At 40.7% G+C, this 13,317-nt stretch overlaps 1 protein-coding gene across 3 annotated transcripts; it reads right to left on the reverse strand.

Moving 5' to 3' along the window:
* Window positions 805-5,341, reverse strand: LOC109837605. Of its 3 annotated transcripts, none has more exons than XM_020405918.1 (7): window positions 5,157-5,341; window positions 4,339-4,395; window positions 4,182-4,244; window positions 3,795-4,100; window positions 3,594-3,676; window positions 1,313-1,406; window positions 805-1,116 (listed from the first exon to the last, which is right to left on the reverse strand). In XM_020405918.1, exons 2-7 carry the CDS (start codon window positions 4,391-4,393, stop codon window positions 1,022-1,024), a joined length of 696 nt encoding a protein of 231 aa, XP_020261507.1. In that variant the 5' UTR covers window positions 4,394-4,395; window positions 5,157-5,341; the 3' UTR covers window positions 805-1,021. The 3 variants fall into 3 exon arrangements, with proteins under 3 accessions (XP_020261507.1, XP_020261509.1, XP_020261508.1); XM_020405920.1 differs by lacking the exon at window positions 5,157-5,341 and adding an exon at window positions 5,087-5,131; XM_020405919.1 differs by lacking the exon at window positions 5,157-5,341 and adding an exon at window positions 4,903-4,988.

Raw genomic sequence — 13,317 nt, forward strand, 5'->3', positions numbered from 1 at the left:
TCTTCTACCAAAAACCTCAACAACTTCCAACATCAAGTACCAAAATCCAAGTATAGCAATCCCCAGTGCAAGACACAGCTCCTGTTGTTGTTGCATGGCAAGAAGAATACCACCCATGCTATAATGCTTTGTCTTTGGAGGTAAATCTAGCTCATGGAGAAAGCTATTTATTGAGCCGTGAGGGGTCACCGCTTTGTCTCTTGGGGAATATGTTGAGGTGAGAGATTCTGGTGATGCAATGAATCCAATGAGATTGTGATCATATTCCAAGGCTGGTGGCTGAGAATGTAGATAGTTTAAAGATTTATCTGAGACCATGGGATATGTGATGACGTTGAGTGAGTTGAATTTACTTCACATGGAAGATGTGTATGCATTGAGACTGTGTGATGATTAAATGAAATGAGCCACTATTTTAGGAGAGCATGGGTGAGACTTTGAGGGCATTTTAGTGGCCATGCTGTTGGTTATTATATGCCATGGAAAAGTTTTTCGATTTTTGAAGGGTCAAGTAGGGCCACATGGGTCTGAGCTCTCTACCCCAAAAAAAAAAAAAAACGCTACCCCTTGAAAACAGTGAATGATAAAGTTTTTATGAATAGGAGAAAATATCTTGCCAAGACTGCCTCTAGCAACAAATGTGCGCACAAAGAATATCACTTTTTTGATCTATACGCGAATATCGAAATCTAATGATCCATTTTTATACCCTTCACCAATACTAAAAAACATAATAATGGTTCTTCTTACTTCAGAGGGACTCATTCTGAGCATAAACTGGAAGTCAATATGAACAGAAATTGATTAGCTGAACAAAGCAACGCACGCTCATCAGTTAATAGCAGCAAACAAGTTGTCACACAAGTTAGCATCATAACGAACTAACCCATGCCTGCAAAGTGTCTAAAAGGTAAATAACTAAAACAAGCGGATTAACAACATGCGACCACTCTGATCTGCTACAGTACCTGGACTTAAAACTTACACAACATAATCAGAACTCGTTTAAAAGCAAGCAACATCACTCGCATCCTTCTTCCTTCAGCTTGAGCTCGAATTGCTGGTCAAAGTACAGGGAGTCGTCGAGTTCAAAGAGGTCCTCAATATTCTCATAACCTGAAAATGTTGATGATGCTCTTTTAATCCCAAATGTTTGACTAATTGCATCAATTCTATGTGGCTTGGTTTGCCACTGTTAAGAATATGAAGACTATAATACAAGTGCAACAATGGAGAAGAAAATGAAAACTCATAGAGAGTGATATGAATGTAGTCAACTCAGCAACCTGTTAATAATGGGCCAGAAAGATACCTGACTTTGAGTGAGCATTGACTCTGGGACTAGGAGGAAGCACCTCTTCCTCAAACTCCAACTTCAAGCTATCTTCAGTGTCCGATGGAATTTCCTGTATGAGAAGCAGAAAGTACAGACAGTTAAATAACCACGTAGATCTTCACTTCCTAAGGCCTGTAGCCACCGACATATAAAGTAATAAAGTATATTATCTATGTAACATCTATAGAATCGTCAAACAACACAAGAAAGAGGTTACAGATAAAAAGTGAATAATAAATGCTAGAGAAGTTATCAACAGCATAAATTGTAAGCTTTAGTAGATACCATCTTTCTTACATCATTAACTCAAAAATGAACTGGCACAACTGGAGGCTCTATGTAAAAAGAAATAAGACAGGATTGGATAGACCTTGAGCAGAACACGCGCCTTTTTGTGAAATCCATGAAAGGGCTGGTTAAGTAGGAAGATGCAAATAATACACAATAAAAATCAGAAGGCTGGAAGGATTGAGTCATCAGAGACACCTGAGCAACTCAGCTGCCACATTACTCGTGATAATAACCTAATAACCGATGCTATGGTTTCCTCATCCAATTCCATGTGTTTGAGGGCAACTACAATCTGCATAAAGAATTTACTGTTATTACGATTATACAAGTCATTTGGTTTTTATTCTTCTCCATTTAATCATTCATGACATCTACGCACTCCTTGACCTACTTTAGAGAGTGATCATCCAATATTTTAATGAACAATCCTGGAGATTCAACTGCTCAGAATTCAGATATATTCAAAGTTCATTCTTTCTCCGCAGCCACGGGGGCCAGTGTTTGATTCCTTCTAACCCTTTCATCACATTTGGAATATACATATGCCTCTTAAACATCGCACCTGCATGTGGCTTACCCTTAATAACAAATGTTGACAAGCAACAACCTTATCATAAGATCATTGGCTAAAGATTACAAACTCGTCTTCTGCAAAGATGTGATGGAATCAAGTATGCCACAATTTTTCCCCCTAACCATACTTTCTCCACAGCATATGGAGCAAATACTCTAGGACTTCTCTACTTCAGTTTGCAATCATCCATTTTGGACCTTTAGAGTACATATGGATTTGAAGTTCCCCAAACAAACATTGATATCATTTCCATAGAGCACTCATAGTAATGGTTGCTCTAGATTGAATGTCAAAAGAAAGTCTCTAATCCTAAGATCAACCACCTGACTGCATCACCTCATTGTTGGTTGCTATTTGTGGGTACGGGCAGCCAATACGCAAGTATCACAGCAATCCACTTTTAGACCAACCGGTTACATTAAAATTCTGCTGGTTCTCCTCCATTACAATTCTGCTGCTCCATCCACCATCTCTTGATCTATTTCTTGCTTCACTTCATCCTACAATTAAATTTATACCTTGTATATATCCTCTTTTTAATAAATCGGTACACTCTCCAAAAAAGCAAAGGAATAAAGTTCATTCTCTTCAAGTCATATCCTAGTATAATGATCTCTAACAATAAGCATAGACTTTAAGGGTATGCGATAGAATGACAGCATGGCATAGATTCGTGGTTATGGAAAATTCCAAGAATACAAAGTATGGACACCACGTAGATAAACCACTAGTTAAAAATAATAGTTCTCAGTTAAGAGAGTGGAAAATTAAATAAACACATCAACAATGCAAATGGAATTGCACTAGATCTCCTTCTCAAAATCATGGAAACAAATCTTATTCATCTGTGGTATGTTCAAAAGACCTAATAAATTGTAAATAATCTTCGAAGTGTCTAATGAGCATCCATCACGTATCCGAGGACCCAAGTACCGAATACACTTCGGGTATGGACACATCACCAATATCAAAGTATCCATGCAAGATAAAAAAAATAAAAGGGAAACCTATGAAATAAACCCTTTAAATGCACTTTTATATTTAAAGTCAAATGATTGTATCTACTTCATCATCCTACTTATTGGATGCCCATCTTTATCCTTCCATCAGGAGGTGAGAGGATCCATTTGTGCAGGCATTAAGTAACAACATTTCCTTTTGAAAAGAATGAAGTATATAGTTGACTAAACTGAGCATTTTTGCATATTCTTTCAAAAATGGAATTGACATTGGGAAGTTCTCACTATCTGCCAAAAAGAGGCTCAAGACATGTTTGAAGTATAACAGGTTTGATATCGATCATTTACGAGGATCTATTCTGTAGATATTGGAAACAGACAAATCAATTCCTAGGGATTGCTTAATTAAATCTTTCATTGCAAAATTGATTACCTTAACCGGAATTTCTAGCCCAAAGGTCATATCTGTCCACGCACGCAAACCAGCCATTGCCTTATCGACTTTCTTCCTTACACCTAATTCATTACGAAGGTACCCTTTGATTAGCAGATAAATAAACAGGTAAACAGTGTAGGTAAAAGAGAATATATAGACTAACTAGCAAAAGAAAAGGTATGGTGGATGAAGAATTACGTTCTTCTTGCTGTTGGGCCTCAAGCTTTCGCATGTCATTTCCTGAAAAATGCATATGCTCAATTCCCTCCTTAGCCCATTCTTGGCACCTTGCTATCTCCTCATCAGTCAGAATATTTCTCTTTGGTGCCTTCTTGGCAGTCTCCCGAGTGGGGGCTTTGTCTTTTAGAATAGTTAGCCCAGATTTCTCTTTTAGAGCAGGATGCAATGGCTTCGGAGCCTGTGACAAATCCCTCAGCGCTTTTCGTTCTTGACGATTCTTCACAGGCTTCGGCAGTTCATGCTTCAAACCCTCGACGCCCTTTCCTGTTACATAACTTGAAAGTCAGTAGTAGTGTCTAATAAACCATCATATGCCAGATTTATGTAGTGGAGGACAATGAATACCTCTATGAACGTGTAGGTTCTCGTTTTGAAGAGCACCGGTCTTACCCCCCTCCAAACTTTTTCCTGTAACACAGCTTGATATCGGTCACAATCATCTATAAATCATTAAATTATTGATTTAAATGCAATCATAAAATGTCAGAAAACCGGATGATACCTCTATGGATGTGTAGATTCTCGTTTTGAAGAACAGCCGGAGTTAGTGAAGCCATCTCTGTTATTGCAATAAAATAAAATAAAATAACAAAGGGATTTCAGGGAAAAAGAATCGGAATAACTCAGTTATGACTACAAAACACCAAAAAAGTGAGTATAAACGACTAGTGAACTTGAGAAAAAGAACAATTTATAGCAATTTAAAAGGAAAAAGTTGTTCCTCTAAGATTATTTTAATTTTCAGACAATCCAATATGAAATTTTGAGAGAATTTTGACCATCTATTGCAATTTAACAGGAAAATTTATTGAAAAAAATAAAATAATCTCCCCTCCAAAGTCTCAAATTTTAACAGAGCAACCCATATTTTTTTGGATGCACGAATTCAAAAATTATAAAGAAATTTCGAAGGATTCAGTAACCCTATCAAAAAATTAACAAATTTCTTTGATCTACAGTAAAAGGAAAAAAAAGAAAAAGAACAAGAACAAGAACAAGAAAAAGAACAAGATTGAAACCCTAAAGTATCGATTGAGAGAAGTAGTGCTCGGATAAACGACATTACCAGAAAATCAAGCGCTAATGTTGAAGATTCCTATCGCTGTTCGAAACCCTAATTTAAAGATTGAAACCCTAACGTATCGATTGAGAGAAGTAGTGCTCGGAGAAACGACATTACCAGAAAATCAAGAAGATTGAAACCCTAACGTATCGATTGAGAGAAGTAGTGCTCGGAGAAACGACATTACCAGAAAATCAAGCGCTAATGTTGAAGACGATATCGCTGTTCAGAAGTAGTGCTCGGAGAAACGACATTACCAGAAAATCAAGCGCTAATGTTGAAGACGATATCGCTGTTCGAAACCCTAATTTGAGCGGAGAATCGCAGCAGAAGGATCGAGGAGTTATCTCTGATTTTTCTCTGGGTGGCAGAAGAGCGAAAGTCGGGAAACAACGGCTAGAATGAGAGCAGGGCGAAAAAGAGAGGGTTGTTTCGAAATTTGGAGCAAGTACCTAGACTACCCTTTTCCCCAGGAGTACAAGTGTTTATAATAACGTCTACACGGTTAGGATAGGATCACATACGATACTTATCATACTTATCATACTTGTATCTGATTATCAATCAAGGATACGGATATGTCTGTCTGAGTAAGAAAATTTTATATCCATATATGCTAAAATCTAAAAAATCATATAGAGATATGCATGAGGATAAGTATTTTGCTTGTGCTCGCACGGATGAGTTTTACATAGTGAATGTCTCAGAATCACCCTCGCAACTATTTTAATTTTAGAAAGCCCCTTTAAGTTTAGACATATTATAGATAAACTCACTCTATTTTGAGAATTGGAGCAACACCCTCAACCATGGGGTGTCTCACAATACCCTCCTAATCTTTCACACTTAATTTTTTCTCACCAAATCCCTGGTGTTATTTCAAAATGTAAAACAACTAAAATATCATTTTAAAAATCAATCTATCTAGTTATAAATAAATCCCCATCTGGTAAAAAAGATCTTGATTAATTTACAATGTTTTCCCTCTCTTTGGACTCTCTTTCTCTTATCCTTAAAAAATCAGATTAGTTTTCTATTATTGAGGTGTATTTTCATCTTTTTTAGTCATCTACTTATTATTGACATGCTAGAACTAATGATGTTAGCTTTTAGAGCGAAAAGTGAGAAGAGTGCATAGGGATTTCTCGAATTTTCAAACTTGAGGGGGTTTATCTACAATATGCTCAAACATGAAGATGGTTTCTCAAATTAAAATAGTTAAGAGGGGTTTTCTCAAAATTTTAAACTTGAGGGGCGTTTATTTACAATATTTTTAAACCTGAAGGTGGTTTCTCAAATAAAAATAGTTGAGTTGGGTTTTCTCAGAAACACCTGCATATTAAGGTGTGTGGGGGGGGGGGGGGGGGGGGGTTTAAGTGAGTAAAAAGTTCAACGGGTTATCTCAAATTTTTATAGTTGAGGGGATTATCTACATTATATGCTCAAACTTGGGAGGAGGAGGAGAGGAGAGGGGGGTTCTCAAATTAAAATAGTTGAGGGGGGTTTCAAAAATTGACCCTTGATCTTATATTGAGAGACTTTCCGCATTAGTTTTTTTTTTATTTATTTAAATATATAATTATGAGATTTTTTTTAAATATGGATAGTTATAATCTGATACTTAAAATTAGTTGAATTTTTAGCTTTGCTGTTACAATCCATTTATTTGAAAAAAAATGGGGCAAAAAAAAGTGCTTGTGGTATTTTACAGCAGAGAATAAAATTAGGATGTTCACATCCAATACTCATGTTTATTTTCTTAATATTGAAGGGTGCAGATTATATGGCTTTTGTGAACGTGAATGTGTGGGGACCACACGTGAGCAAATTGTGTGAGGTGTTTTTCGTGAACACCCAAAGACAGGAATTAAGTTACCAGGCCCACCCGAAAAACAAAAGCCTATATATAGGCTTTTGTTTCCTAGGGCAAAGAGGCGCAGGAGATTGATTTGTGCATGCCAAGGAGTTGTTTTTTTTTTTTTGGTTTGTGCGGCTGCAGACTTGTGCAATTGAAGGGACGGTTGTGGGTGCTTTTGTGCGGCTGACTGTGGGAGAAAATTTGTGCAGTCCCTTCTTTGGTTTTTGTGCACCCTTTTGAGAGAGATAATTGTATGAGGGATTTGAGAGTTTGTTTGAGGGTTTAGTTTGTGAGTGATTGTAAACCCTAGTTGTAATCTCTCCCTCTATTAGTAGATCTCCCCCCTCCTTGCCCCGTGGACGTAGGCAATTTGCCGAACCACGTTAAAATTGGTTGTACTGCTTTTGTGTGATTTGTAATAGCTTTTAGGGTCCCTCGACGCGCAGTCCTAGAGCTGACGAGAGGAAGAGCTAATATCCTACTTTGATAGGATATAGGCTTCAGATTCTTGTTCCCTTTGAGAAACAAGAATTCTTATTGCGACCTAACTCTTGTTGTGCTGCCGAAGTGCTGCCGAAATTTCCGCTGCACGCAACAAGTGGTATCAGAGCCCAGATTTCAGATCTAGGGTTTTTTGGTGGAGGAAGATTCTTGTGTGAAGCTTAGTTCTTGGAGTTCTCGGCTTCGGTGGAGATAGCATTAGGAGTTGCCGTTGGAGATTTCGCTTTCCTCGTGTGGATAGGAGATCTATTTGGAATCCGATCTAGGGTTCAGTTGGGTGGTTCCTAATTCTATCAAATTTGTTCTTTCTCTACAATTTGGAGTTAGTTCGCAATGGGAGAAGAAGGTGAAAGCAGCAAATCGATGGCGGGTACAATACAAGTTGGTTTTCAAAACACCAAAATTAGTGTGGTGAAATATGACGGAAAAATCAACTTTGGTTTGTGGATGAGCGACGTACAGGATGCGTTAAATGCTCAGAATTTGGAAGAGACCATCATGGTCCACGAGAGGCCACCTAAATATGAAGAGGCGGTATGGGAGAAAATGAATAGGAACGCTTGTGGGGTGATCAGGTCCTGTTTGGAACAGGAGCTGAAGTATGATGTGATTGGGGTGACGTCTGCGATGAAGATGTAGGAAATTCTCAACAATAAGTACCTTACGAAGAGTGTTGAGAACCGATTGCACTTACTGCGTAGGTTATTCAGATTCCAGATGTCCAGAGGCACCTCGCTAGCGGCTCATGTGAACAACTATATGAAGTTGTTGTCGGACTTGGCGAATGTTGATGAGAAAATATCAGATGAGTACAAGGCGATTATTTTGTTGGGCTCCTTACCGGATGAGGAGTATGATACATTCGTGCTCACTTTGTTGAACGGGAGATCTTCTATCAGCTATAGTGAAGTGACTAACGCTTTGACAAACTACGATTTGAGGAGGAAGGATAAGGAGACTTCCCGCGCTAGTACTTCAGGAGAGGCCTTGTCGACGAGAGGTAGAAGCCCATATCCAAAAGGTGGTAATAGAGGAAGGTCAAAGTCTAGAGGCCACCACCAATTAGCAAAGAACCAATGTGCATTCTACAAGGAGCAGGGACATTGGAAGAGAGACTGCCCGAAATTAGCAAAGAACCAATGTGCATTCTACAAGGAGCAGGGACATTGGAAGAGAGACTGCCCGAAGCTCAAACAGAAAGAGAATGGCAAGAAAAAGGGCCCGAAGGCCAATGAGGTGAATATTGCGAAAGGCGATGATTCCGATGATTCGTGCTTTTCTCTACTGATTACTCCGGAGGTGAACCATGTGGATGCATCAGATTGGATGCTTGATTCCGGCGTGGTTTGCATCGTTCGAGAGACTCGATGGGGGTGTTGTTGTCATGGGAAATGATCAATCCTGTGGCGTTTGTGGGATAGGTACCGTACGGATTAGGATGCACGATGGAGTAGTCCGTGAGTTGAAGGAGGTGAGATTTGTTCCTCAACTGAAGAAAAATCTTATCTCAGTTGGAGCTTTGGAGGCGAAGGGATTCAAGGTGACTTTCGAAAATGCTGTAGCGAAGGTTACTAAGGGATCATTGGTGGTGATGAGGGGAGTCCGCAATCGGAATTTGTATTATCTGAAGGGAAGCACCGAGATTGGCCAGGTTGCTTCGGCTATTTCAGAAGCGGACATGAGCAGACTTTGGCACTATAGGTTGGGGCACACAGGTGAAAAGTCACTGCAGGCATTGTGCAAGCAGGGGCTATTGAAGGGAGCCAAGAGTGGGAAGATTGAGTTCTGTGAGCACTGTGTTCTTGGCAAGAAGACGAAGGTGAAGTTCGGGACTGCCATTCATCAGACGAGGGGCATCCTGGATTACGTGCACACAGACGTTTGGGGTCCCACCAAGACTGCATCACTTGGTGGTCGACATTGGTTCGTCACTTTTGTAGATGACTATTCTAGGCGTTGTTGGGTGTACACCATGACGAAGAAGAGTGAAGTCCTAGATTTGTTTGTGGAGTGGAAGAAGAGATTGGAACTGCAGACTGGGAGAAAGATCAAGACGTTGCGATCCGACAACGGTGGTGAGTATACTTCTGACCCCTTTCAGCAGCTATGTCGAGACGAGGGCATAGAGAGACACTTCACAGTTAGTCATACACCGCAGCAAAATGGGGTGGCAGAGAGGTTGAATCGGTCTTTACTGGAGAAGATCCGATGCTTATTGTCGCAGAGTGGTTTGGAGAAGATCTTTTGGGCTGAGGCACTTACATATGCGAGCCACCTCATTAATAGGCTGCCTTCATCTGCGATTGAGGGGAAAACCCCTATGGAGATGTGGTCGGGAAAGCCAGCACATGACTATGACCAGCTCAAGGTATTCGGGTGCCCTGCATATTATCATGTTAGAACTGATAAATTGGAACCTCGAGCTAGGAAGGCCATATTTGTAGGATTCAAGCGTGGTGTCAAGGGATACAAGCTTTGGGATCCAGTTGATAAGAAGATTGTGCTGAGTAGGGACGTCACGTTTGATGAAGCTTCTATCTTGAAGCTTCCCAGCATACGAGTATTGATGTGCAGGATCAGGAACCGACGGCTTAGGTTCAGGATTCTATTATGGTTCGGAGACAGAGGAGAAACATACAGATGCCAGCACGGTATGCTGACACAGTTGTGTATGCACTTCCGATGGAGAGTATCGATGAGTTGGTGCCTACTACATTTAGAGAGGCCGAGCAGAGTTCGGAGGCTGATTCGTGGCAGGTGGCTATGCAGGAGGAGATGGAGTCTCTTCACAAGAACGATACATGGAAGCTTGTAGAGCTTCCAAAGGGGCGGAAGGCGATTGGGTGCAAGTGGGTGTACACGAAGAAGGAGGGCATTGAGGGCACTCCAGTGAGGTTCAAGGCTAGGTTGGTTGCGAAGGGCTATGCACAGGAGGAAGGTATTGATTACAATGAGGTTTTCTCTCCGGTGGTGAAGCATTCGTCGATTCGGATTTTGCTAGCTTTGGTGGCACAGTATGGATTGGAGTTAGATCAGTTGGATGTGAAGACAGCATTTCTTCATGGTGATCTTGATGAAGAAATATATATGACTCAGCCATTGGGATTCCGAGCTGCAGGGAAAGAAAAATTAGTTTGCAAACTGAAGAAATCGCTATACGGTTTGAAGCAGTCTCCTCGACAGTGGTATAGGCGATTTGATGGTTTTATGATTGGTCATTCGTACACTCGGAGCCAGTTTGATCCTTGCGTATATTTTCGCAAGTTGAAAGGAGGTGCGTACATCTATTTGTTACTTTATGTCGATGACATGTTGGTTGCCTCTATTTCCAGGTCGGCTATAGATGAGTTGAAAGTTCAGCTTTCAAATGAGTTTGAGATGAAGGACTTGGGCGAGGCGAAGCGCATTTTAGGGATGGAGATCGGCAGAGACAAGAAGAAGGGCAAGATTTGTTTGACACAGGTGGCTTCTTTGAAGAAGGTTCTACAGCGATTCCATGTTAGCATGGATACGAAGCCAGTTAGTGTACCGTTGGGAGCCCATTTGAAGCTTTCAGCTGACCTTTCACCGAAGTCAGTTGAAGACCGTGAGTTGATGTCGAAGACTCCATATGCGAGCGCGGTTGGGAGCTTGATGTACGCAATGGTATGTACGAGACCAGATTTGTCACAGGCGGTGAGCATGGTATCGAGATACATGCACGATCCAGGAGTGGGTCATTGGGATGCCGTGAGATGGATTTTGAGGTACATTCTAGGTACGCTCAATGTTGGTTTGGTTTATGAGCGGGACACTACAGGTGGGCAGCTATGCATTGGTTATGTTGATTCGGATTATGCCGGGGATTTGGATAAGCGCCGGTCTACGACGGGGTATGTGTTCACTTTGACCCGTGCGCCGGTGTGTTGGAGATGCACCTTACAATCGACAGTGGCCGGTGTGTTGGAGATGCACCTTACAGTCGACGGTGGCTTTGTCTACGACGGAGGCAGAGTATATGGCAGTTACGGAGGCTGTGAAGGAGGCTATTTGGCTTCGAGGACTTTTGGAGGAACTTGGTATATCGCAGAGGTCCGTCACTATTCATTGTGATAGCATGAGTGCTATCTATTTGGCGAAGAATCAGGTTTTTCATGCGCGGACGAAGCACATTGATGTTCGTTATCACTTCGTTCGAGATGTTCTTGAAGATGGCGATGTGGAGATTGTTAAAGTCCACACGAAGGATAATCCAACGGATATGCTCACTAAGGTGTTTCCGAGCAACAAGTTTGATCATTGTCGAAACTTGTTGCACATCCGTGATTGTTGAGGCCGTTGGCGGCCATTGAACTACGTTCGGCTTGATTCCTTGGGCAAGAGGATACGTAGGCAGTCTTTCAGATGCAGCCGGTTTGGATTAGTTGATTTTGATAGGGGTGAGATTGTTTGGACTCTCGTTCGGGTTCTCGACGTGTTGTGGATTGAGTTCGTACTGGTCACAACAAGCGGGACATTTGGTTGCTTTGGTATCGGCTCAGTTTTGAGAAAACTTCACCGAGGTGGAGAATTGTGAACGTGAATGTGTGGGGACCACACGTGAGCAAATTGTGTGAGGTGTTTTTCGTGAACACCCAAAGACAGGAATTAAGTTACCAGGCCCACCCGAAAAACAAAAGCCTATATATAGGCTTTTGTTTCCTAGGGCAAAGAGGCGCAGGAGATTGATTTGTGCATGCCAAGGAGTAGTTTTTTTTTTTGGTTTGTGCGGCTGCAGACTTGTGCAATTGAAGGGACGGTTGTGGGTGCTTTTGTGCGGCGTTCTGAGCATCTTTTGTAGAGAGAGTTTGTGTGAGAGGTCTGAGAGTTTTGTGTGAGGGTTTTATTTGTTGGATTCTTGTGTAAACCCTATTTGTATTCTCTCCCTCTATTAGTAGATCTCCCCCCTCCTTGCCCCGTGGACGTAGGCAATTTGCCGAACCACGTTAAAATTGGTTGTACTGCTTTTGTGTGATTTGTAATAGCTTTTAGGGTCCCTCGACGCGCAGTCCTAGAGCTGACGAGAGGAAGAGCTAATATTCTACTTTGATAGGATATAGGCTTCAGATTCTTGTTTCCTTTGAGAAACAAGAATTCTTATTGCGACCTAACTCTTGTTGTGCTGCCGAAGTGCTGCCGAAATTTCCGCTGCACGCAACAGCTTTATCTGATTGTACTTTATGTTTGATTATTAGCTCCGTTTGTTAATGTGAATCAGCTAGTTGTTTTTTATAACATTTGGGGGTTTTGTATCGATAATATTCTAAATAATTGCAGCATCTCTCCAACAAACAAGAAAATTTGATAAGTAGTGTCAACTAGGTAAGGTCAAAACTGAAACTCGCATGCATTAGTGGGGGGGATAATATTAGTATTTTATAGGAAACTAATATATCTATATTAGTATTTGATCACATAAGACTTCATGAACACTAAGGGGTTGCTTGACTAGCGGTAAGTGTAAATGCTAGTTACATGGTACTACAATTGTCGTAACTGTAGTTATAGTTACAATATATTGATTCAATTTCATAAGAGTTATTCGTGGATAGAACCAATGTCGAGTTTTTAGAGTTTCGACCCGCATAGGGCCTATATGTCAAAAAAAATCATTAATTCTCTCTTTTTTTAGGGTAAAATGTCACAAAAAGAAATTTGCTGAAAGAGTCCATATGGCAAGAAATTTTTTTATTAGTTCTCTCTTTCTATAAAACGTCACAAAAAAAAAATTTGCTCAAAGAGTCTATCTGGCAAAAAAAAAACCCAGAAGAGAAGAGAAGAAAGAAACTACAGGAGTAAGTCCAAAACAGAGATGCTACAAGGCATCTATCTGCAACTAACCCTTTTCAAATTCCACGGTTTAAGAGTGCAGTTCCACGGTCTTAGCTCTCTAGTTAAGCTCATCCAACATATTTAAATTGCGGAGGGGGATGAGATGCTTACATTAATTATATTACATTATGACGGAAGACTAGAGCGGGGAAGAGATCCTAACGTGTATAGCTTAATTAGTACATTGCTTTGAGCAGTGTGGCTACACT

The sequence above is a fragment of the Asparagus officinalis genome, chromosome 4, assembly GCF_001876935.1.
Source record: "Asparagus officinalis chromosome 4, Aspof.V1, whole genome shotgun sequence".
NCBI classification, from domain to species: Eukaryota; Viridiplantae; Streptophyta; class Magnoliopsida; order Asparagales; family Asparagaceae; genus Asparagus; species Asparagus officinalis.